The following is a 26,059-nucleotide window of genomic DNA, read 5'->3' as shown; positions in this document are numbered from 1 at the left end:
AAATTACACATGATAAGTATACAGAAAAATTACAGAAGAATACTTCAAAAACAGATTTGTGTCCTTCAAAGAACAAGTTTCAGTTACTACAGACATTCCCTGAGGTGGAATCCAGACAGTATTGACTAGATCAGATTAGAAATAATTGCTTGGGTGAGCAAGCAAGCACCCTACTTTTCCAAGATACATATAACAGTGTTATGAGGTATTCTTATGTGACTTCCTCATACTACAGAACTCACTAAGAAAAGGTAGCGTTCCTGTGCTGATGTGTTCCGAGCAGCTAGTTTGAGGATCTGTCCATCTTTTATTAATTCATTTGAAGGATTTACAATGTCTTCTTCTTCTCCCAACATTTCATAAATCTCTAAGAGTTTCTTTAGGTTTTCCTAGGAAATTAGAACAAAACACAGCAAATTCAAATATAAGGAGGTTTCACCTTAATGCCTTTAATTAATGACCATAGCTAAAATACACACAATTCACAAAGGATTGGGAACTAAGCATAAACTTAAGTATAAAGATCAGTTAAGAGCAAATTAAAACCTGGGAGAAGAGGGAAGAGTATAATCACAGATAGTTCTAAACATTTTATAAACAATATTTTTTGTTCACTTGTGTCAATTCATTTTGGGCCAAAACTGTAGATAATATTAGACTATATTATTAACAATTATCTAACTAAAAGATTTCCATTTCCTCTGAAAACTACTTACCATTTTTCTTATTGCACTATTAGAATGGCTTGCTGCTGTAGATATAATTTCAAGTGATTCTAAACAGGAGAAAAGAAAAGTAAATATATTTTGTCCTTTCTATATTACTAGATAGCTGAATAATATATAGCATAATAAGGAATCTGAGACCAAAGACACACAATAAAAGCAGGGGCAATTTCCATTTACAAGTTGGATACTTCCAAAGTTCATTTGTAAGCAGATAATTTGGAATTTGGGAAGTATTTACTCATAAAAAGTCATATATAGTGACTAGGCTCACAGGTACATTTAATTCAGGAATCTTCAAAATAGCAAACATCATGACAATAGCTTGTTATAAGGCACTTTGTCAGGGGTGTTCATATATATTATGTCAATTCATTTTTATGCAACCCTGAATGGCAAATACATTAGCTTCATTTGGCAGATGAAAGAAGTAAAGAGTGATGTTCCTTGGGTAGGGTCATAGATTATGATACTAAAGGGCTACATTTGAACCTAAGTCTTCTGACTCAAAAGTTCTACAACATTTCAGCAGTAGGAGAAGGAAATGGCAACCCACTCCAGTGTTCTTGCCTGGAGAATCCCAGGGACGGCAGAGCCTGGTGGGCTGCCGTCTATGCGGTTGCACAGAGTCGGACACAACTGAAGTTACTTAGCAGCAGTAGCAGTACAAGTAAATTAACCAACAAACATAATCAGTTTTCTCTGGGAAAACACACTCACAGTTCTAATCTAGGTGAAAGAGAATTTTCTGATGCCAATGTCGATGGAAGGTTTTGTTGCTAGGGCAGGTGGTAGTGAGAGATGGGAATGGGGAAGGCAGGAGCTTTGATATGGGCAAGGTAGGAGCTTCAGGACTACTGGTGAAGAGAGGTCGAAGGTGGAAGCTGAGGCTTCCTGCTGGGTTAACCTGAGGGAATGTTCTCAATCCTCCATCATGTCCTGCTCTCCTTTCTTTTCTATCTTATGAATACTGGTTGGGTTAATTCTGGTATCACAACAACCTCATCATTCTGAACCGACTTTTCTGTCTTCTTTGTTCTACTGCTGAACAAAATGCACTTTTGCTGCTTTTCCTTCTGCTTTTAGGTTTCTAAAAGTATTTTTGTGTTTCCTTAGAATGTTAGTATAAGTAGTAATGGGAAATCAAAGAGCAAAAAATTACCCTATTATGTTGCTGACTTTCTCATTTTGGAGAAGGGGGAAGCGGTGTGGGGACCACCAGCCCCTACCCCTCTCACTGCACCATCTTTTTTTTTTTCTATTTTTAAATTTTTATTTATTTAATTATTTTTTGGCTGCCCTGGGTCTTTGTTTTTGTGTGCAGGCTTTCTCTAGTTGCAGCAATCAGGGGCTACTCTTTGTTGTGATGTATGGGTTTCTCACTTCTGTGGCTTCTCTTGTTTGTGGAACATAAGCTCTCTGGTGCATGGGCTTTAAGTAGTTGTGGCTCACAGGTTCCACAGTTGTGGTACATAGGCTTAGTTGCTCTGCAGCATGGGGAATCTTCCCAGGCAAGAGATCAAAACTGTATCCCTTGCACTGGCAGGTGAATTCTTAACTACTGGACCATCAGATAATTCCGACTTTCTCACTTTTGACATAGGTACCTTAGCAGAAGTCCAAGTCTTTGAAAATAGAAGAAAAGGAATTTTTATTTAAATTTTAGAGAATTATCCTGATTTGGGCAACTCAGTATATTCCATATAGGATCCAAGGTAGAGGGAGACAAGTTAAGATGGGCTGGGGCTACTACCCAAGAGACTAGTCTGAGAAGTAGAAACAGTAAGCCAACTTCCAATCTTACCACTAGTTCTGCTGGTTTTAGTAGCAGTTGTAGTATATGTTGATTACCAATCCAAGTTAAATTTTCATTCTACACAGTTAATTGATTTTTTCAAAAGTACACAAGAAAACAAAAAAGTCTTTCATTACGATCTAATGGCAAAAAAAAAGATAATGAGTAGAACAGGAATAAAGGTTTCTCAGGGAAAATGCTGACACTAAACAGCATTATTTTCTCTTCTATCTTAGTAAAAGGTAGAGAGAAATCACTTTGCTTAGGCTATTTTTAAATAGTAAATGTCATCTTAGTTTTCTTGGTATATATCTACCCCCTTAATTAACCAGCAGCACTAGTAATTCTGAATGGTTGAATTCTTTCTGTGAGAAGGTAATTGTGTATTGCTATTCCAGATGTCTCTAAGACTACAGTTTTATATTTCAGAGTTAATCACTAATGTGAAACCAGCATGAGAAATGTGATTTGCATTGCTCTAAGCCTATGATTTGGGCTCAAAAGTGCTTGCCTAATTGAGGTGTTGATAACAATTTACAGTGAGGTTATTTTCTGACACCAATATTTTACTAAAGTGGCTTCTACTTCACTTTGAAATCACAAGGCTACTTGGCCACTAAATTATCCCATAATGGAAGGGGGGATTTACTTTTAGCATCATTCCAGTCCAGAGAATCCGGGGGCAATTTCCTTAGGTAGTCCTTAAGGAGCATCTCATACCGGGGAATGCGCTGAACAGGTTCTAGCATGTGATGCTGCAAAGTCAAGCTCCCACAGACCTTCTGTTTCTGTAATGAGAAAGGTTTTTAAAGAAAGATTTAAAAATTAGGTTAGACAGTCTAAAAACTCAAGGTAATATAGAACTTTCACTAAAATGTGGCCTGTGTATCACCTGCATCAGATACATTCTTGGGATGCTACTAAAAATGGAAATCCTAAACCCCACTACAAACTATGAAACCACAATTTTGAGAACACAGCTTGGATATGTATTTAAGAACATTCCCAATTTTTTCCATTAAAGTCTGAGCAGATTGGTGGTCCAATCTACTCAGAAAATAAATAAATAAAGCAGAATTTTAAGCAGGAAAATTCCAGATTGATGGCATCTACTTTCATTGGTCATTATAAGGGTTTTTCAGGTCACACTATCAAATCATAACTCCAGAGATTTTCAAAAGAAGCATCTATTTAAAGAGGTTCACTAAGTAACCCTATATTAAATGACTATGGATTCAGCAGAAACTATCCCATAATAAGACTACTATAAATGTCATTTCCTTTGAACCAAAAAGACTCCACATGTAGAAGGGTGACAAGATAATAAAATTTTAATTTTTCATTAGGTTATGGCATTCTCTTCCATTAGGAACCAAACTCTGAATAGATCTCCTTTGCTCTGGCAAAATTGAGTCTATAGAACATGCTTTCAGTAAGCGATTAATGTGGAAGGGGAGAAAAAAGATTACTTGAAAATAAGATGTGTTCCTCTTCATATTAAACACAGTGGAAACCCCTTAATATATTTACTGATGATCATGACCAGAGCACTTCAAGGTAAAAAATGTGTCAATATTAAGATAAGACATGATATTTGCATTCAAAGCAAACAAGAAACTAAAATGTAATCTGGTGTAATAATGTCAAGCTGGGTTTAGATTTATTTTATCTAATGCAGGTTTTCAGGCAGGGGAGTGATATCATTAGATATGACATCTATTAAGATTAATCTATTGCAATGTGGCCTTGGGAACATGTAGGGAAACTAGTTTGAAAATTACTGTAGACCAGGAAAAAAGTAAAAACAGCCTGAAATTAGCATGGAAGCTGAAGGTGAATGGCTCTCCTTAATAACCTGTAAGATACAAATATTATAAGTTTAGTTATCCCATTTGACTTTCTCCAGCAAGCCTAGGGGACACACACACACATACGCATACACACATGTATCTCCAGGAAAATATTACTGATCCCCAAATTTTACATGAAGAAACTGGTCCAGAAAAGTTAGGGGAGCTTTCTAAGGTCAAGTGACTATAAGTAGCAGACTAGAATCTTAACTAGCTTAGCTGATTCTCAAACTACCACTCCTTTCACAACTCCATCCTTTCCTTATAAAATGGAGAAGACAGATATTGCTAATTCAGAGTTTTAATACTTGATGAAACAATAATAATAATCATTATCACCATCACCATATTGAGCATTTATATGCAACAAGCTCCATGTTAAGTCCCTTGAATATACTGTTTAAAGAACACATACAGAGAAATGAGGAAAAATGATAAATCAAAGATAAAGCCATGTGATCAAATTCTGGTGAATAAAAGAATATTGGTGCTGTGTAATAAATCCAATCACGTAATCACAAATGTCACAAAGCATAAATGTTATGTGGAAAAAATGTTTGAAAGCTAAAGACAGGACTTGAACATGTTGAGTGTGTATTGATGACAAGATGCTCATACAGAATTGTGAAGCCAGCACTCAGAATTTCATAACTAGAGTATAGGCATAAAGGACTAAATTAGAAATAATGACCCTATAAGCAGATAGTGACTTATATGCAGAGTACATTATGCAAAATGCCAGGCTGGTTGAAGCACAAATTGGAATCAAGATTTCCTGGAGAAACATCAATCACCTCAGATATGCAGATGACACCACCCATATGGCAGAAAGCAAGGAGGAACTAAAGAGACTCTCGATTAAAGTGAAAGAAGACAGTGAAAAGGATGGCTTAAAATTCAAAATTCATCATGGCATCTGGTCCCATCACTTCATGGCAAGTAGATGGGGAAACAGCGGAAACAGTGACACACTTTATCTTCTTTGGGCTCCAAAATCTCTGCAGATGGTGACTGCAGATTTTCATGACTGCAATCATGAAATTAAGACGTTTGCTCCTTAGAAGAAAAGCTATGACCAAACTAGCGTATTAAAAAGCTGAGACATTACTTTGCCAACAAAGGTCCATCCATCTACTCAAAGCTATGGTTTTTCCAGTAGTCATGTATGGATGTGAGAGTTGGACCATAAGGAAAGCTGAGCACCAAAGAATTGATGCTTTTGACCCGTGGTGTTGTAGAAGAGTCTTCAGAGTCCCTTGGACTGCAAGGAGATCCAACCAGTCAATCCTAAAGGAAATCAACCCGGAATATTCATTGGAAGGACTGATGCTGAAGCTGAAACTCCAATACTTTGGCCATCTGATGGGAAGAACTGACTCACTGGAAAAGACCCTGATGCTGGAGAAGATTGAAGGCAGGAAGAAAAAGGGATGACAGAGGATGAGATGGTTGGATGTCATCACCAACTTGGTGGACATGAGTTTGAGCAAGCTCTGGGAGTTGGTAATGGAGAGGGAAGCCTGGCACGCTGCAGTCCATGGGGTTGCAAAGGGTCAGACACGACTGAGCAACTGAACTGAACTGACCATATAAGCATCTGTATGACATTATGGTTAAAGGCTTGAGAAGCTACGACATCACTGAGAGAGTGGAGAGAAAGATTATGCAGGGCAAAAAACCTTATATTCTGCCCACATTTCAATATTAGCAAAATGAGTTAATGAAAGAATCAAAGAAAGAACCAGGGTTCAGAGAGATAGATGACTGCTTAATCATGAGAAAAGAGACATTTAAGAAAAGGAGTGAAGGGCAAGGGCAGGACTTTTGGCTACCACTGAGTAATAATGATGCTGGCAAAATCACCCCTTTAAAAAGCAACTTTAAAGCTGGATAAAACTTAACAACAACAACAATCATTTCAGTACTTTGGAAATTGAACAAAAGCACGTAACAACCTGAAAATTTAATTTTGTTTTTGTTTTTTAAACTGCTGAACTTTGGGTAAGAACAGTAAGAATCTGTAGTCTTCTGGCCTGTGTGTTAGTCGCTCAGTCGTGTCCAATTGTTTGCAACCTCATGGACTGTAGACCTCCAGGCTCTTTCATCCATGGGATTTTTTTCAGGCAAGAATACTGGACTGGGTTGCCATTTCTTTCTCCAGAACATCTTACCAACCCAGGAATCAAACCAGGGTCTCCCACACTGCAGGCAGACTCTTCTGTCTGAGCCACCAGGGAAGCTCTGACCTGAGGCTTCTGGCCTGAGGCTGCACCTATTCTTCCATCAGCTCAGTCAATGGGAAGATTTTCCCAGGGTATGACAGGCTGTGAGGACTGGCAGTTTCTCTGCTGAAACTCAAGAGGGCTCATTTGATTTAGAGTGATGAACAAAGCACACACCCAGCAATACTGTCAGTGAACAGTATGAAAAGGCAAAAAGATAGGACATTAAAAGATGAAATCCCCAGGTTGGTAGGTGCCCAATATGCTACTGGAGATCAGTAGAAGAAATAACTCCAGAAAGAATGAAGGGATGGAGCCAAAGCAAAAACAACACCAGCTGTGGATGTGACTGGTGAAAGAAGCAAAGGGCAATGCTGTAAAAAGCAATATTGCATAGGAACCTGGAATGTTAGGTCCATGAATCAAGGTAAATTGGAAGTGGTCAAACAGGAGATGGCAAGAATGAACGCTGACATTTTAGGAATCAGCAAGATGGCAAGCGTGAACATCGACATTTTAGGAATCAGCAAACTAAAATGGACTGGAATGGGTGAATTTAACTCAGATGACCATTATATCTACTACTGTGGGCAAGAATCCCTTAGAAGAACTGGAGTAGCCCTCATAATCAACAAAAGAGTCTGAAATGCAGTACTTGGATGCAATTTCAAAAATGACAGAATGATCTCTGTTCGTTTCCAAGGCAAATCATTCAATATCACAGTAATCCAAGTCTATGCCCCAACCACTAATGCCAAAGAAGCTGAAGTTCAACAGTTCTATGAAGACCTACAAGACCTTCTAGAAGTAACACCAAAAAAAGATGTCCTTTTCATTAAAGGGGACTGGAATGCAAAAATGGGGAATCAGGAGATATCTGAAGTAACAGGAAAATTTGGCCTTGGAGTACAGAATGAATCAGGGCAAAGGCTCATAGAGTTCTGTCAACAGAATGCACTCGTCATAGGAAACACCCTCTTCCAACAACACAAGAGACGATTCTACACATGGACATCACCAGATGGCCAACACCAAAATCAGACTGATTATATTCCTTGCAGCCAAAGATGGAGAAGCTCTATACAATCAGCAAAAACAAGACTGGGAGCTGACTGGGGCTCAGATCATGAACTCCTTATTGCCAAATTCAGACTGAAATTGAAGCAAGTAGAGAAAACCACTAGATCATTCAGGTATAACCTAAATCAAATCCCTTACGATTAGACAGTAGAAGTGAGAAATAGATTTAAGGGATTAGATCTGATAGACAGTGCCTGGAGAACTATGGAAGGAGCTTCGTGACATTGTACAGGAGACAGGAATCAAGACCATCCCCAAGAAAAAGAAACGCAAGAAAGCAAAATGGTTGTCTGAGGAGGCCTTACAGATAGCTGAAAAAAGAAAAGACGCAAAAGGCAAAGGAGAAAAGGAAAGATATGCCCATTTCAATGCAGAATTCCAAAGAATAGCAAGGAGAGATAAGAAACGCTTCCTCAGTGATCAGTGCAAAGAAAAAGAGGAAAACAATAGAATGGGAAAGATTAGCGATCTCTTCAAGAAAAATAGAGATACCAAAGGAAAATTTCATACAAAGATGGACACAATAAAGGACAGAAATGTTATGGACCTAAGACAAGCAGAAAATATTAAGAACAGGTGGCAAGAACACACAGAAGAACTGTACAAAAAAGATCTTCATGACCCCGATAATCATGATGATATTTTCATTCACCTAGAGCCAGGCACCCTGGAATGCTAAGTGAAGTGGGCCTTAGGAAGCATCACTACGAACAAAGCTAGTGGAGGTGATGGAATTCCAGTTGAGCTATTTCAAATCCTAAAAGATGATGCTGTGAAAGTGTTGCCCTCAATATGCCATAAATTTGGAAAACTCAGCAGTGGCCACAGGACTGGAAAAAGTCAGTTTTCATTCCAATCCCAAAGAAAGGAAATACCAAAGAATGTTCAATCTACCACACAATTGCACTCATCTCACACGCTAGTAAAGCAATGCTCAAAATTCTCCAAGCCAGGCTTCAATAGTACGTGAACCATGAATTTCCAGATGTTCAAGCTGGATTTAGAAAAGGCAGAGGAATCACAGATCAAATTGCCAACAACCAATGGATCATCCAAAAATCAAGTGAGTTCCAAAAAAACATCTATTTCTGCTTTATTGCCTACGTCAAAGCCTTTGACTGTGTGGATTACAATAAACTGTGGAAAATTCTGACAGAGATGAAATACCAGACCACCTGACCTGCCTCTTGAGAAATTTGGGGTTTTTTTTTTCCCTCTTTTTATTTATTTAAAAAAAAAAATTTTTTTTACTTTACAATATTGTATTGGTTTTGCCATACATCAACATGCATCTTGAGAAATTTGTATGCAGGTCAGGAAGCAAAAGTTAGAACTGGACATGGAACAACAGATTGGTTCCAAGTTCGGAAAGGAGTACATCAAGGCTGTATTGTCATCCAGCTTATTTATCTTATATGCAGCGAATATCATGAGAAATGCTGGGCTGGAAGAAGCACAATCTAGAATCAAGATGCCAGGAGAAATATCAGTTACCTCAGATATGCAGATGACACCACCCTTATGGCCCAAAGTGAAGAACTAAAGAGCCTCTTGATGAAAGTGAAACAGGACAGTGAAAAGTTGGCTTAAAACTCAACATTCATAAAACTAAGATCATGGCATCTGGTCCCATTGCTTCAAGGCAAATAGATGGTTAAACAGTGACAGACTTTATTTTTTTTGGCTCCAAAATCACTGCAGATGATGACTACAGCCATGGAATTAAAAGCTGCTTACTCCTTGGGAGAAAAGTTATGACCAACCTAGACAGCATATTAAAAAGCAGAGACATTACTTTGCCAACAAATTCTGTCTAGTCAAAGCTATGGTTTTTCCAGTAGTTATGTATGGATGTAAGAGTTGGACGATAAAGAAAGCTGAGCGCTGAAGAATTGATGATTTTGAACAGTGGTGTTGGAGAAGACTCTTGAGTCCCTTGGACAGCAAGGAGATCCAACCAGTCCATCCTAAAGGAAATCAGTCCTGACTCTACATTGGTAGGACTTATACTGAAGCTGAAACTCCAATACTTTGTCCACCTGATGGGAAGAACTGACTCACCGGAAAAGACCGTGATGCTGGGAAAGATTGAAGGAATGAGGAGAAGGGGATGACAGAGGATGAGATGGTTGGATGGCATCACTGACTCAATGGACATGAGTTTGAGTAAGTTCCGGGAGTTGGTGATGGACAGGGAAGCCTGGCGTGCTATAGTCCACGCATTTGCAAAGAGGCAGACACAACTGAACAACTGAACTGAACTGAACTGATTCTGATATTTCTTTGTTAGTGTAAAGAAGGGGAACAGATTTTTTCATGTTAATCTTGTATCCTGCTATGTTGCTGAATTTATCAGTCCTAGTAGTTTCTGTGTGGAGTCTTTAGCGTTTTCTATATACAGTATCATGTCATATGCTTACAATGACAATTTTACCTCTTCTCTTCCAATTTCGATAATTTTTCTTTTTCTTCTATGATTGCTGTGGCTAAGACTTCAATTATTATGTTGAAGAGAAGTGCTGAGAGTGGGCATCAGTGTCTTGTTCCAGATTTTAGCAGGAAAGTTTTCAAGCTTTTCCCTGTTAAGTATTATGGTGGCTGGGGTTTGTCATAAATAACTTTTATGTTGAGATATGTTCCCTCAAAGGGCTTCCCTGATAGCTCAGTTGGTAAAGAATCTGCCTAGAACACAAGAGACACTGGTTTGATTCCTGGGCTGTGAAGGTTTGCTGGAGAAGGGACAGGCTACCCACTCCCGTATTCCTGGGCTTCCCTTGTGGCTCAGCTGGTAAAGAATTCACCTGCAATGAGAGAGACCTGGGTTCGATCCCTGGGTTAAGAAGATCCCCTGGAGAAGGGAAAGGCTACCCACTCCAGTATACTGGCCTGGAGAATCCCATGGACTATATAGTTCATGGGGTCGCAAAGAGTCGGACACGCCCAAGCGACTTTCAGTTTCACTTCATGTTCCCTCAATATCCATTTTGGTAACAGTTTGTATCATGAATGGATGTTGCATTTTATCAAATGCTTCTTCTGCATCTATTGAGATTATCATGTGGTTTCCATCTTTCCTTATCTTGGTATTGTATATCACATTGATTTATATATACTTTTAATATTCTAACTTCTTTAAGACTTAAAATTATACAAAACAGTAATCATATCACTGTATTAATGGGTTTTAAACACAGGTAAAAAACATCCATGTAAAACAAAAGAAGGTAGTCAAGAATACCACCCAAATAATCTTAGGTGATCTAAGAAATCAGTATTTAATATTGATATTAATATCAACATTTAAACTTTTCAATATTTAAACTTAAGCAAAGAAATTATCAACAGTCTTGACTAGAGAATCAAATAGAAAGTATTATGTTATTCAGTTCAGTTCAGTTCCGTCACGTCCAACTCTTTGCAACCCCATGAACCACAGCACAGCAGGCCTCCCTGTCCATTACCAACTCCTGGAGTCCACCCAAACCGATGTCCATTGAGTCGGTGATGCCATCCAACCATCTCATCCTCTGTCGTCCCCTTCTCCTCCTGCCTTCAATCTTTCCCAACATCACGGTCTTTTCAAATGAGTCAGCTCTTCGCGTCAGGTGGCCAAAGTATTGGAGTTTCAACTTCAACATCAGTCCTTCCAATGAACACCCAGGACTGATCTTTAGGATGGACTGGTTGGATGTCCTTGCAGTCCAAGGGACTCCCAAGAGTCTTCGTCAACACCACAGTTCAAAAGCATCAATTCTTTGGCGCTCAGCTTTCTTTATAATCCAACTCTCACATCCATACATGACTACTGGAAAAACCAGAGCCTTGACTAGATGGACCTTTGTTGACAAAGTAATGTCTCTGCTTTTTAATACGCTGTCTAGGTTGGTCATAACTTTCCTTCCAAGGAGTTAGCATCTTTTAATTTCATGGCTGCAATCAGCATCTGCAGTGATTTTGGAGCCCCCCAAAATAAAGTCAGCCACTGTTTCCTCTGTTTCTCCATCTACTTCGCATGAAGTGATGGGACTGGATGCCATGATCTTAGTTTTCTGAATGTTGAGCTTTAGGCCAACTTTTTCACTCTCCTCTTTCACTTTCATCAACAGGCTCTTTAGTTCTTCTTCACTTTCTGCCATAAGGGTGTTGTCATCTGCATATCTGAGGTTATTGATATTTCTCCCGGCAATATCAACTTGTGCTTCCTCCAGCCCAGCATTTCTCATGATGTACTCTGCATATAAGTTAAATAAGCAGGGTGACAATATACAGCCTTGACGTACTCCTTGTCCTATTTGGAAACAGTCTGTTGTTCCATGTCCAGTTTTAACTGTTGTTTCCTGACCTGCATACAGGTTTCTCAGGATGCCGGTCAGGTGGTCTGGTATTCTCATCTCTTTCAGAATTTTCCACAGTTTATTGTGATCCACACAGTCAAAGGCTTTGGCATAGTCAATAAAGCAGAAATAGATGTTTTTCTGGAACTCTCTTGCTTTTTCCATTATTAAAATGTATTATCCAGGTTTGATGAAATTTTAAGCCACATACCCCACCCCCAAGAAACAAAACAGAATATAGTTGATCCTTGCATATGAGTTTGTACTGTGCAGGTCCACTTATACACATATTGTTGTTGTTTTTCCCCCCAGTAAACATGTACTACAGTACTACATAATCCATGTTTGGTTGAATCCATGGATGCATAACCATGGATATGAAGGGCTGGCCCTAAAACTATACTGGGATTTTCAAACAGTGGGGGATCAACGATCCTAACCCCTGTGTTGTCAAGGGTCAACTGTAATTATGTTTCCAAAATGTCATGGTTTATAGCATTCTTTATATTCATTCCAACATTTCAACCTCTGAAAGCAAGCAAGAGACACACAGAGCTGGATGGAAACTTTTTTGGAAATTTATGTGGACCCTGATAAAGCCAGACTCTCCTTGCCTTAAAAATAAATGGAGAATTTACTGTTCAGTATATAGCATGTGCTCAATAAATATTTTAACTTTGCAGAGATGATTTTTGCATAATTTAGAGTAGAATAGAATTTGGCTAGGAGTCTCAATCTAAAATTTAGATCTAGAAAACCTTATGATTTGTACAGAAAAATTAATTTATAGCCTTGAACAAAAGAGTTCTATTTACCTGAATTTCTTCAACTACTGATTTGAACTGGGGAATACGCTCCGTCATGTTTTTAACCAATTCCATTGCGTTATCGAATCCCTTCACATATTCTCCGTACATCTTAAGGAATGGTGCCAATTTCTGAAGAATGTCACCAATTCTAGGGGTAGTTTCCCTGTACAAAACATAGAAGCAAGCTATTAAGATTTCTTATAGAATGAATGAATGTAGAGGACTCCAAATGAAGTAATCACTTTTTATACACATTCTGTGCTTTTATCAGATCCACTTTGCTCTGAAACTGACAGAATGAAAAAAGCACTTTTTAAAAGAGAGTTAATAATGACACTGTAAAGAGAAATGCTATGGAATTCTGATGTTCCAGATAATCCCTAATATCTTGTTTCCACTAATCAAACTAAAGCTTGGAAAGAAGAGATAAAATGTTTTCAACTAAAGCCAAAAAATGTACCACAAGGTCTTTCAGGGATCTTTAACATAAAAAATTTTGCATAAATGCTGCCTTAGATATATTACTTGTTATCTACTCCCCTTACCATTCTTGCATTCTTTTCTCCAGCTCTGGCAATAGGAATCTACTATGGAAGGCATTTATTGATGAAATATTAGAAAAGATTTTATTCACCAGCTCTGCTGAAAATGAACCTCGATTTGCTTCTTCCAATAGTTTGCAATAAAATACCTGAATAAGAGAATAAAGCAAATTTTACTTCAAATTTATTGGTTAACCATCTAGCATTGTGCTGAGGCACACAGTGGGCTCTTAATAACTTTTTGTTGAATAAATGTAAAAGTTCATGATTCAAGAAATCAATCACTTTTGAAATGGAGGAATGAGCATATGCTTTGAAGAGAAAAACCAGGAATTAGAATTACGAAACTAATTCTAATCTAGGCTGTGCCTCTATCTACAGGATATTAATCTTTTCTATTCCAGAGAAATTTCCAATCGAGGCTAATGGTGAAACAGGAGGGAAAGGGGCCGGGAACAACTTCTGAAAGAATGACATAACCCAAGAACACAAGCATAAATCAATTAGAATCAAATGGGTCCAAGACGACAGACAAGCCAACTTCAACTAGACTTTGATCCTCAATCAGCAAGCTAAATGACACGCTCAGAGGCGCCATGACAGTTCCAAGGCACTACCAAAAGACCAAAAAGTGGGTGGTGGCCCAATTCCTGGAAATTTCCACCCCTTCCCCAAAATATGAAATTACCCAGCCCATAAAAACTGATTATGCCGCATTTTGGGGCCACTGCACTCGCCTTCTGTGATGGCCCACACTCTGTGGAGTGTGTTTCTCTCTGAATAAATCCACTTTTTATGTATCACTTTGTCTCTCACCGAATTCTTTCTGTGATGAGACATTAAGGACCTGAACTTCATTACTGTGGGTTTTGGCTGAATGCCATGTACCAGCCTTGTGGGTTAGAGTCCTAAGCAGGGTTTTGGCCAGGCTCGAGTCCTGGAACACGGGTTGAAGTTCAAATCTGAGAAAAATGGTTTCAAAATAGGATTTAACCTTCCTATCCACAGGCAGAGTTAAGAGATATGGAAAATGATATATATGCACAATAATTGTATTTTCCACTCCTCTTTATTTTTTGAATGACTTTTATGTATTACATGTTGCCCTTTATTATAATTTATTGGCATAAATCTCATCTTCCCTATTTAAACAGTACACTCCTTGGGGACAGAGAACACTGTGAATTAGTTCTCATAGCACGACAGGCACTTAATAAAAAGGCAGTATGAACAAAAGAGTATTTTGGTTCTCAGATGTTTTCCTGCTTTACTAAGTAATAATGTATGGTAACTTAAAATTCAGGAATGAGGATAAAAAAATCTTCTCTTGTATATAATAACAGGTATTTTAAAGACAGTAAAAATAGTTTTGCAGTCTTAGCTCTACTCCAGTAGGGCTACTATACCTCTTAATTGCCATTCTGTTAAATGTAGGCAGAAGGAAGTCTGTTCTTTCATAATGTCCAGATGGTTGTTTATTTTCTAAATTCACCTCTATTGCATTTTCTTGGGAGGCAAAAAGAATACAAAATTATGTCCTTAGAGACTCCAATAGGATATTTTAGTAATTAAGACTCTAAATTCTAAAAGGTCAGCCAACGTCACTAACAAGATAATATGGCTGGAAAAAAGAAAGAAAAAAAAGTGCAACCTGATAAGAGGAAAAAGCACATTTCCACTACAAGAATATCTAAAAGTTTCAGGTCTGTAATCTCCATGAGAACGGACATTATTTCAAAGGTACAAATCAACATAAATTGATTGACTTATGGTGAAATTCTTTGAAAAGTGAGTATTTGAGTCACAAACTCATTACTTTGGAGAACACAAGTCTTAATCAGGCCCCTTCAGGCTCACGCTAACAGACAACGTAGCTTACTTAGTCCAAGGATTCCTGATGAGGAGGCATGCCCAGGATGACCTGCTTCCACAAAGTTCCATTTTCCAATTGCCATAGTGGAACAAGCCTTCTTGTAAGTAACACTCAAACATAATACTCACTTTCTCTTCTAATAAGAAGAGTCTATATCAGTAATCTACCAATTCTCTTGATCTTTTATCAGTGTAACAGGATTAAGAGGCCATTGTGTTGAACAGTTATTCTTAATGATGCATTTTATAACTTTCTTCACAAATGTATACTTGAGATGATTCACAAGCCTCTACCATGATAAAAGTACAAAATGTTATTCACATATTCAACAACTATTAACACCAGGCACTGTTTTTAACTTTTCGTGCAAGGCTGAAAAAGTGAAATTTCAAATTTCCATCTGGCCCTATGACTCTAGGCTATTCCAATCACTCTCAATGGCTGAACAGCAAGTGAGACAAGAATCAGTGACGTATTCATGCCAGCATCAGAATCTCCTATTTAGTAACACGGTCTGCAGGATCACAATAAAGGGACAAGAAACAGTAGTGTTTAGGATTGAAAGATACAGATAAAGACATTTTGTGACCCATACGAGAGTCTTTCAATCTGTTTTCTATGAATTATGAAACCTTTGTACCTAATTAATTCACTGACAAAGTTGAAAATGTTAGTGATTTCCTTGAGGAAGTAGACAGAAACAGGCAAGCCGTTCTTGCAGTTTCTAAAGCACTTTAATTACTAAGTTAAAGTGATGTATAATGACAAAAATAATTCTGAAAGAGAAAATCTTACCTGATCTAAGAGAGCAAGTCGGCTGACATAAGCTCTTTCTGTAAGCAAAAGTTCATTGGCTATTTTGTGAAGTTTTTCTTCATCAGTCTCCTAAAAATAGAATAGATATTCACATATTAGGAAAGAAAGCTTGGATGGTATTTCTAAAGTAATAAACATTATCAAATGGTTTCATCAAAAGTTTTCTTAAGCTTCTCACATACCCAATTTCTTTAAGGCATTAAGGAACATCCAACCAGAAATGAACAAAACTAGACATTAGCAATCTGCTAGATTTACCCTATGACAACTTCTTTAGGTTATAACTTCTCTGATCTCTGTATCAATTAACAGTATCATCCATCTTTTCCCTGAAACATCTTTTATTTTTTTTATTTCCCAGGTACTATACTTTCCTCATTTTTCCCCTACCTCTCTCAGGCTACTCTTTGCACATGCTTGTATCACTCTATTAGCTCTATGCACAGAACTTTTTAGCTTAAAAATTTTAATTATAGAAAATTTCAATCTTATACAAAACTAGAGAAAATAGTAAAGCAAATCCCCATGTGTCCAACATCAAGATCCAACATCAACTCATTGTTAGTCTTCTTTCATCTATGCTCCCACCCATCTCCCCTCTACCTATATTATTTTTAATTAAATCCAGACTTTATTATTTCCTCAGTTGATATCTAATTAACTCTAAAATATCTTTGTATACCCTTACTAGTGTCATGAGGATAGCAATATTTTCCCCTTGTTAACTGATCCATCTCTTGTGTCTACTACAGTGCTTCAATAAAACACTGGCATTCAATAAAATATCACTGAATGAATGATGAACAGCAGTTGCACATGCCTAAATATTGCTGGACATTTATTATTGCTTTGATATGTTGTGAATCTAATACCAAAACTACCTTTTCTGTAATATCTCCATTCTACCACCATCCTTGGATCTTACCAACCCAGCAGTGGTTCTATCCCTTTCTAGTTAGCTGACTTAAATTACTTTAAGCTTAGTTCCCTATCACAAAATTCAGTCAGCCACCAACTCCTATCCATAATATTCTGTCTTTAGCATCATCTTTTAAGTTCTCATCACTAATATCCTGTTTGCTCATACCTTATCTCAAGCCCAGGCCAATCAACAGTTGTCCAATTATCTGATTCCATTATTTTGATGGCTCTAACCCACCTTGAATACTACTGTATAAGGAATCTTTCTAAAACTCTGCTCTCCTCACCTAATTCTAATTCTAATAGGAAAGGGAAAAAAAGTCTCCAATAGTCCTCTTCTCACTAACAGGATAAAATCTAGGCTCTGTGTACCATTCAGAGTAGTTTCTACCTAGCTACTTTTCTGAAATACTCTTTTCATTCTAGGAGAGTATGAATATAATGAGTTTAGAAAAAACTTTAGTACCAAAGCAGACCAAAGTATACTTTAAGCCAGTGTCTAATTTGTGTAAAGTCTACATTTTGAACTCTGTATAAAATGTTATGAAGTTGTGTAAATATTTCATGGTATTAAACATACACGACATCTACTCTATGCTTTATATGCAATGTATATTTTAATGTGGAAAGTTACCATGCTGCTTCTTACATTACCACTGAATTGAGATATTTTTATGTGAGACTTTAGGATTAAGTAACATAATGCTGTTTAAATAATTTGTGGTCTCAGAAACACTGAAATAAGAACTATATAGCAATCAAATTCCACAATTAGTCAAGATTTTGGTTTAACTTAATAAATTCAGAGTAAAGTACCAGCATTGTTGGTTGCCTGCCTGGCATCCCTCCCTTCCCCTTATCTCTTAATGGTATCCAGATTTGGTTGTTGTGTCAATCCCAGTACTATGTAATCTTTCCTTTGCAGAAACTGACCTTATCCACAGATGAAAAGGGAGCCCTGAATGCTGTCACCACTGGATCATCAAAAAAGCAAGAGAGTACCAGAAAAACATCTATTTCTGCTTTATTGACTATGCCAAAGCCTTTGACTGTGTGGATCACAATAAACTGTGGAAAATTCTGAAAGAGATGGGAATACCAGACCACCTAACCTGCCTTTTGAGAAACCTATATGCAGGTCAGGAAGCAATAGTTAGAACTGGACATGGAACAACAGACTTGGTACCAAATAGGAAAAGGAGTACGTCAAGGCTGTATATTGTCACCCTGCTTATTTAACTTATATGCAGAGTACATCATGAGAAATGCTGGGCTGAAAGAAGCACAAGCTGGAATCAAGATTGCCAGGAGAAATATTAATAATTTCAGATATGCAGATGACACCACCCTTATGGCAGAAAGTGAAGAGGAACTAAAAAGCCTCTTGATGAAAGTGAAAGAGGAGAGTGAAAAAATTGGCTTAAAGCTCAACATTCAGAAAACTAAGATCATGGCATCCAGTCCCATCACTTCATAGGAAATAAATGGGGAAACAGTGGAAACAGTGTCAGACTTCATATTTTGGGGCTCCAAAATCACTGCAGATGGTGACTGCAGCCATGAAATTAAAAGACACTTACTCCTTGGAAGGAAAGTTATGACCAACCTAGATAGCATATTGAAAAGCAGAGACATTACTTTGCCAACAAAGGTCCATCTAGTCAAGGCTATGGTTTTTCCAGTGGTCATGTATGGATGTGAAAGTTGGACTGTGAAGAAAGCTGAGCGTCGAAGAATTGATGCTTTTGAACTATAGTATTGGAGAACACTCTTGAGAGCCCCTTGGACTGCAGGGAGATCCAACCAGTCCATTCTAAAAGAGATCAGTCCTGGGTGTTCTTTGGAAGGAATAATGCTAAAGTTGAAACTCCAATATTTTGGCCACCTCATGTGAAGAGCTGACGCATTGGAAAAGACTGATGCTGGGAAGGATTGGAGGCAGGAGGAGAAGGGGACGACAGAGGATGAGATGGCTGGATGGCATCACCGACTTGATGGACATGAGTTTGAGTGAACTCTGTGAGTTGGTGATGGACAGAGGGGCCTGGTGTGCTGCGATTCATGGGGTCGCAAAGAGTTGGACATGACTGAGCGACTGAACTGAACTGAACTGAATGGTGTTGCTATCAATGGTATACCACAATTGGTTTAGGAGCAAATGTGACACAAGACAATATGCGATGGCAGCTTTGGAAAAGAAGGCTCCCTATCCTTAAGGAAGAAACAAAGAAAAAGAGATCTGTTTGCTGCTCTATGTAGATGAGGGCACGTGCAGGCTTAAGTGCTAAAGAGCAGTCATCTCATAACCACGGAAATGAAGACAATAAACTTCCTTACTATTTAAGGAGGTCGAGAAAAATATCTACTTCTGCTTTATTGACTATGCCAAAACTTTGACTGTGTGGATCACAACAAACTGTGGAAAATTCTTTAAAAAAATGGGAATATCAATATCAGACCACCTGATCTGCCTCCTGAGAAATCTGTATGCAGGTCAAGAAAACCAACAGTTAGAACTGAACATGGAACAACGGACTGGTTTCAAACTGGGAAAGGAGTATGTCAAGGCTATATGTTGTCACTCTGCTTATTTAAATTATATGCAGAGTACATCATGAGAAATGCCAGGCTGGATGAAGCACAAGCTCGAATCACGATTGCCATGAGAAATATCAATAACTTCAGATATGCAGATGACACCACCCTTATGGCAGAAAGCAAAGAGGAACTAAAGAGTCTCTTGATGAAAGTGAAACAGGAGAGTTAGAAAGATGGCTTAAGATCAAGTGTAGAACTCAACATTAAAAAAACTAAGATCATGGCATCTGGTCCCATCAATTCATGGCAAATAGATGGGGAAACAATGGAAACAGTGACAGACTTTATTTTCTTGGACTCCAAAATCACTGAAGATGGTGACTGCAACCATTACATTAAAAGACACTTGCTCCTTGGAAGAAAAGCTATGACAACATGTTAAAAAGCAGACATTACTTTGCCAACAAAGGTCCATCTAGTCAAAGCTATGGTTTTTCCAGTAGACACGTATGGATGTGACAGCTGCACTATAAAGAAAGCCAAAGAATTGATGCTTTTGAACTGTGGTGTTGGAGAAGACTCTTGAGAGTCCCTTGGACAGCAAGGAGATCCACCCAGTCCATCCTAAAGGAAATCAGTCATGAATATTCATTGAAAGGATTGATGCTGAAGTTGAAGCTCTAATACTCTGGCCACCTGATGGGAAGAACTGATTCATTGGAAAAGACCCTGATGCTGGGAAAGATTGAAGGCAAGAGGAGAAGAGGATGACAGATGAGATGGTTAGATGGCATCACTGACTCAATGGACATGAGTTTGAGCAAGCTCTGGGAGTTGGTGATGGATGGGGAAGCCTGGCGTGCTGCAGTCCATGAGGTCACAAAGAGTTGGACACAACTGAGTGACTGAACCAACTGACTGATGAATAGTATTGCAGTTACTGGTAGCATCCTGATCAATATGAAAAACTTCAAATACTAAAAAACATGTGAAGTATATTCCATGAAATTGATAAACGTTCAAGGAACTTTTAGATGATCACTAATTATAGAGAAGAAAATAAAATACCTAATGAACTAAAAATGTGACTTACAAAGCTATAAGTAAGTTTAATAAGTAAATACATAAGAAATCTACTGACATTTCAGAATAAGTTATGTATTGTTTCACATACAGGAAATACTGACCTGCATGAACACTACAGCTATTTGTTTCAGGTTTTAAGCCAGATTTACTGAGATAAAATTACAAATAGTAAAATTCACCCTTTTGGTGAATAGTTCTAGGAGTTTTGACAAATGCTTACAGTCATGTTACTACCACCACAATCAAGATAGGTAACGTTTCTATTGAAACTCTTCTTAGGTATCTATAGTCAATCACATTCCTCTTCTACCACTAACTCCTAGTAATGCTGATCTGGTTTGTTCCAGAAAGACATGTAAATGGAATGACATAGTATGTATGTGTCTTTTGTGCCTTGCTTCTTTTGCTTATCAAAAAGCATTTGAGATACATCCAAGTTGTTATTAGTATTAGCAGTTCATTCTTTTCCAGCCCTTCATTTTTTTTTTAAGTTTTTCTTTTTTTTTTTTTAATTTTTTTTAAATTTTATTTTTTAACTTTTGGCCAGCCCTTCATTTTATTCTTATAGTGGTGACATCTTTTTGACCCACCATGTTCTTTTCTATCTTCTAATGCTAAGATTTCTAACAGAAATCTTTAAAGAAAACAACCCAGCAGAATTTGTGCCATGATAAAATAATACATCTTATGAGTCAGAGAACTCACTAAATAACAGATTATACTGTCTACTACTGCTATGCGATGAGGTCACCCCTGAGGAAGTGGAAGAGGAAGTGGAATAAGAAGTTTATAAGAAAAAGTCTTTTGCTGACTGCAAATTATACTTTAGCTGATTGTGGCAAATTATGGGTGTCCTGGTCATATTTTGTAAAATCCAAGAGAATGCCAGCAATTATTTGTAAAAACTATACTCCTTCTGCACAGATGGTCTTCTAACATTAGGTCCCTAACCCTGGCAAAGCCAACACAAAGATAAGCAAAAGTAAACTTGCTAACAAATGGTTTAATCACTCATATATAAGGTATGTGAAAAGATACAAGGGATTTTATGGTGAAAGTGAGGACATCACAGAGTTATGGAGACTTTTTTAGGTTAATCACAACAATAATGTTGATAATATCACCATGATAAGAATAGTTAACAATTATTCACTGATTGTTATGTGTGGGTTTCCCTGGTAGATGGTAAAGAATCTGCCTGCAATGTGGGAGACCCAGGTTTGATCCCTGGGTTGGGAAGATCCCCTGGAATAGGAAATAGGCCAGACTGTTACAAGCATTTTACACACACTGACTGGTCCTTACAACAAGTCTATAAAATGGGTGCCAATATTATTCCTATTTTACATATAGTATACATATACAACAAAATTCCATAGCTTAAAAAAAAAAAAAACAAGACTCAAAGAGGCCAGGAAACTCGCCCAAGATTACAGTTAGGACTAAATCAGATTTTACTTATATAGCAGAGTATGTGATTTTGAGTAACTATTAGTAAATAGTTGGCTTTCACTCTAATCTTCTTTGCAACAAAAACTGAGACTATTATTTGCCTACAAGTGAACAGACTAATAAAATACCAACTATCCATTTAAAAATGAATGAGCATTTTAATTTATATGTTAGTTATTTTTCCAACATCAATTTTACTTAAAGCAGGCTTTTAAGCATTTTAGTAATAATTATCAGGTAAAAAATTCAGTCACATTTGATGTAATAATATGATGGCTTCCAAATTTTAAAAAATCAGTTTAGTTTCTGAACCTTGTTTACATTTCAGAAACATATATATTTCAGTACATTTAGGGAGAAGTATATGATCTCTCTGTATCCACAGGACTCTATTACTCTATCAGACTTACACTTAAATAATGAACCAAGGAGTTTTAGAACTGTTGGTACATTGGGGCTGTAGCCTGGTGTTTTTTTAAATAGCCCTTTACTAAGAAGTCATTTGTTTTTGTAATTCTTGGGAAAACAATAATGGTTACACAATAGTGACTGGATGAGTAATCTCATTTTGGTTCTTTTGGAACTGAATACACAGGTCTGATTTTACAAAATAAGTATAAATATGCTATTTGAAAAGTATCTTACTTTTGATATACCTCTATAAAGGGATTATTTTTTTCTTCTTTTTTTACTTGTGAATATATACTGTATTAAAAGCTGATTTTCAGAGTATTTCCTTGAACAAAAACACACCAGAGTATAACTAAACCATCAGAACTAAAAAAGTAAGATACACTCCCCTTACAATAAAAGACTATACAATTTATTTTGCCCTACTTCTCTCTGCTTAATACATTCCTAGGCTATTATTGTGTACCTTTAAACCTCCAATAATCTTTTCACAGAGACCTGCTCCTTTTCACTAGGGTTAGGGTCAGCCTAGTTATTAGTCAGTGTACCCGCTGGCACACTGCAGTGTCAATTCTATCTCCTTTGCAGATGTCACCAACTCCTGTAGCTCTTTTCAGACCTTTTGGCATGACTCTGCCATATGGCAGGAACTGGGACAAAGAGCAGCTCACAGAGTTCATTCACTGGATAGGCTGAAAATGCTTGTGTGGAGCCAGCAATTCACTCTTCTGAATATTAGTGCCATACTCCCTGCCACATGCTTCAAAACTACCAAGAAAGGGAGCAGACATTTTGAAAAGAATTATGGAAATGCCAATGAGCAACTGTTTCCTGAAAGATTCCTTAAGGGTAGAATCTTAACTTATTTAAAAATGAATCAGATACTGACATTATGCTTTATAATTCTTCAATAAATGTTCTCATGTCACTTTTTAAGCAGGTTTTTTTCTAAAAACACTGAATCAAAACTACTAAAATTTCTTATAGCCTTCTTCATATATATATTTATAACATACTCAATATGCTATATGTAAAACTAACTATATACATATATATATATATACATAAATTATCAGGTTTTATAGAATGGATGATTCTTGCTCATGGGGAATTTCTATCCAAATCTGTCATCAGTTAATTACAGTCTTCAGTTTAGCAATAAGGAGTTCATGATCTGAGCTAGTAACTGACTGAAGTGAAGTGAAAGTCGCTCAATTGTGTCCAACTCTTTGTGAACCCAGTTCTCCTGCACTGCAGGCAGATTCTTTACCAGCTGAGCCACAAGGGAAGCCCTGTAAGTGACTGAGTTAAATTCAATTCAGGTTTGTGAAAACAAAGTTCTTATTCTGCTGCCACCTTATAAATAAGAGAACTCTCCCTGGATCTAGGGAAGAAGAAAATGAGAAGGCATGGGAATAAAACACAAACTTTGTATTCTAATAAGATCATATAATAATGCCATAAGTAAGGCCACATGGTCTCAGGGAAGATTTGTAATCAGGAAGAAATGTATCACTAGGTACACATTATAAGAAAAAGAGGACAACCACTATAAAATGCAGGCATTGTTCCTTCCCCTGCCTCACAATACAGCCTCACAAGCATAAATAGTCTGTTACTTTAACATGATCCTTCAGGAAGTTTAGGGAGCAAAATCCAAGCCTAATTGTGACCAGTACCAATATTTTCCCAGTCTACATCCTCCACATTGTTTATCAAATTCGAAAGTAAGAGCTTTAAATCTGAAGGTTTAAATTACATCTTTTTGATAGAGGTTGCAGAGGAGAGAGGAACAGAGCCTGAACCGAGGAGAACAACTTGGTTACCTGCACAAAATCAGACTGGAAATGACAAAAAGAGAGGAAAACTTTGTTCTTCTTATACACAATTTAATATACATTAGACTAAAGTAGGCTGCAGTCCATGGGGTCGCTAAGAGTCGGACACAACTGAGCGACTTCACTTTCATGCATTGGAGAAGGAAATGGCAACCCACTCCAGTATTCTTGCCTGGAGAATCCCAGGGATGGAGGAGCCTGGTGGGCTGCTGTCTATGGGATCGCACAGAGTCGGACACGACTGAAGTGACTTAGCAGCAGCAGCAGCAGACTAAAGTGTCCTTTGGGTTTAGCAGAAATTATAGATCAAACATCAAGAAAATATAATATATACTCAGAATCAATAACTAAATTAACCTATCCCAAGCCAAGGCAGAATATCAAAGTAATTAGGTCACATAATATTTCTGATGACAGTAAAGCCTTGTACACATTAGCGTTTTACATGGTAATAATCTATGGTGTTCAGGCAGGATAAACAAACAAAACATAAAAAATTGAAGTTAATAGGCAAGAGGCATGCAAACGTATCTGTGTATCTTGTAAGGAGTACATCAGTTTAAAGAAGAACTAAGAGTAAGGTGCTGGGATCTTCAGCAGGCACAATATGCTGAATGTCTATCAAGGGACATCTCAGATCATGAGTCTATTTATCTAGATTTACAAATGAGGAAACGGGATTTTTATTTTTTGTTTTATTTAACAAATATACAGCTCACATTGTTTCAAGACACTGTTCTCTATGCTTTACAACTATTAAAAGATCTACACCTTGTAAAAATGTTATGAAGTAGGTAATAGTATCTCCATTTTATAGATGAGGCAACCTGAGGTACACAGATGTTTGAGATGACCTGCTCAAGGTCACATAGCTGGTAAGTAGCTGAGATGGAATTCAAACTGAGAAAGTCTGCTTCTTGAACCTGTCTTCCTATTGCTCTGTTTTGCTTTCGTTTTTTTTAAGCCACATACAACCACCACTGTTTTTTCAAGTTCTGATCTTTCTATCTCTGTCACACCCACACTAAACTGAATCTCTGTGCACACTGTGGCCTCCAACCACCTGACTTCCCCAAATCTCCTGGTTCATATTAACATTCTGTTAAACCCAATCCCTGATTCTGTTGTCCTGCTGTTCTTCGCTCTGCTGCACGGCCAATCCCACTCCAAGTTTGCTTTCTCCTTCTTGAGTTCCAGGCCACTCAGCAAGCTGGAGAGACTGCTGACTGGTAACACCATCTTGGACCTGAGTCCTCAGAGTCTTGGTCACAAGGCACCACGAAAGTTAATCTCTCCACCGTCTTCAAACTCAAAGTCCCATTCTTTGAAGATACTCCACTGGTCTTTATGGCAGGGGACCCCCAACCCCCGGTCTACAGACTGCTGCTGGTCCATGGCCTGTTAGGAACCAGGCTGCACAGCAGGAGATGAGCGCCAGGTGAAATCTAAACCACCTAACCCTGCCCCCGCCCATGGAAAAATTGTTTTCCATGAAATTGGTCCCTGGTACCAAAAAGGTTGCGGTTCAAACTGACACACCCAGCACCAAGCCTCTATAGGCTGTATCTCAGAACCTCACTCACTCACTCGGTGAGCTCCAGACTGCCTGACTTCTCCATTTCTGCTAACAACAGGTAATTCATCCTCTCAGCCATGCTCCAAACCTTGGCTCTATCTTTGAGCTCTCCTTTCCCCTTTATCTCATGATACCTTAAATAATGGTCATTTATCTTAATCAGCTCAACTGCTAGCTTCCTCTTTGAATTT

At 37.8% G+C, this 26,059-nt stretch overlaps 1 protein-coding gene across 5 annotated transcripts in view; it reads right to left on the bottom strand.

Annotated features, from left to right (window-relative positions):
- The window catches only part of FGD4 (FYVE, RhoGEF and PH domain containing 4), a 234,582-nt gene that overhangs the window by 29,322 nt on the left and 179,201 nt on the right, over nt 1-26,059 (bottom strand). For all 5 annotated transcript variants that reach the window (XM_070371331.1, XM_070371333.1, XM_005897001.3 and 2 more), the window contains exons 5-10: nt 16,026-16,115; nt 13,361-13,506; nt 12,822-12,978; nt 3,170-3,308; nt 717-775; nt 243-389 (exon numbers count right to left, since the gene is read on the bottom strand). In XM_070371331.1, the coding sequence (XP_070227432.1) occupies nt 243-389; nt 717-775; nt 3,170-3,308; nt 12,822-12,978; nt 13,361-13,506; nt 16,026-16,115 (738 nt within the window). The remainder of the gene's footprint in view (nt 1-242; nt 390-716; nt 776-3,169; nt 3,309-12,821; nt 12,979-13,360; nt 13,507-16,025; nt 16,116-26,059) is intronic.

This window comes from Bos mutus, chromosome 5 (genome assembly GCF_027580195.1).
Source record: "Bos mutus isolate GX-2022 chromosome 5, NWIPB_WYAK_1.1, whole genome shotgun sequence".
NCBI classification, from domain to species: domain Eukaryota; kingdom Metazoa; phylum Chordata; class Mammalia; order Artiodactyla; family Bovidae; genus Bos; species Bos mutus.
The sequence above is the reverse complement of the archived record's forward strand: the minus strand, read 5'-3'. Positions and strand labels throughout refer to the sequence as shown.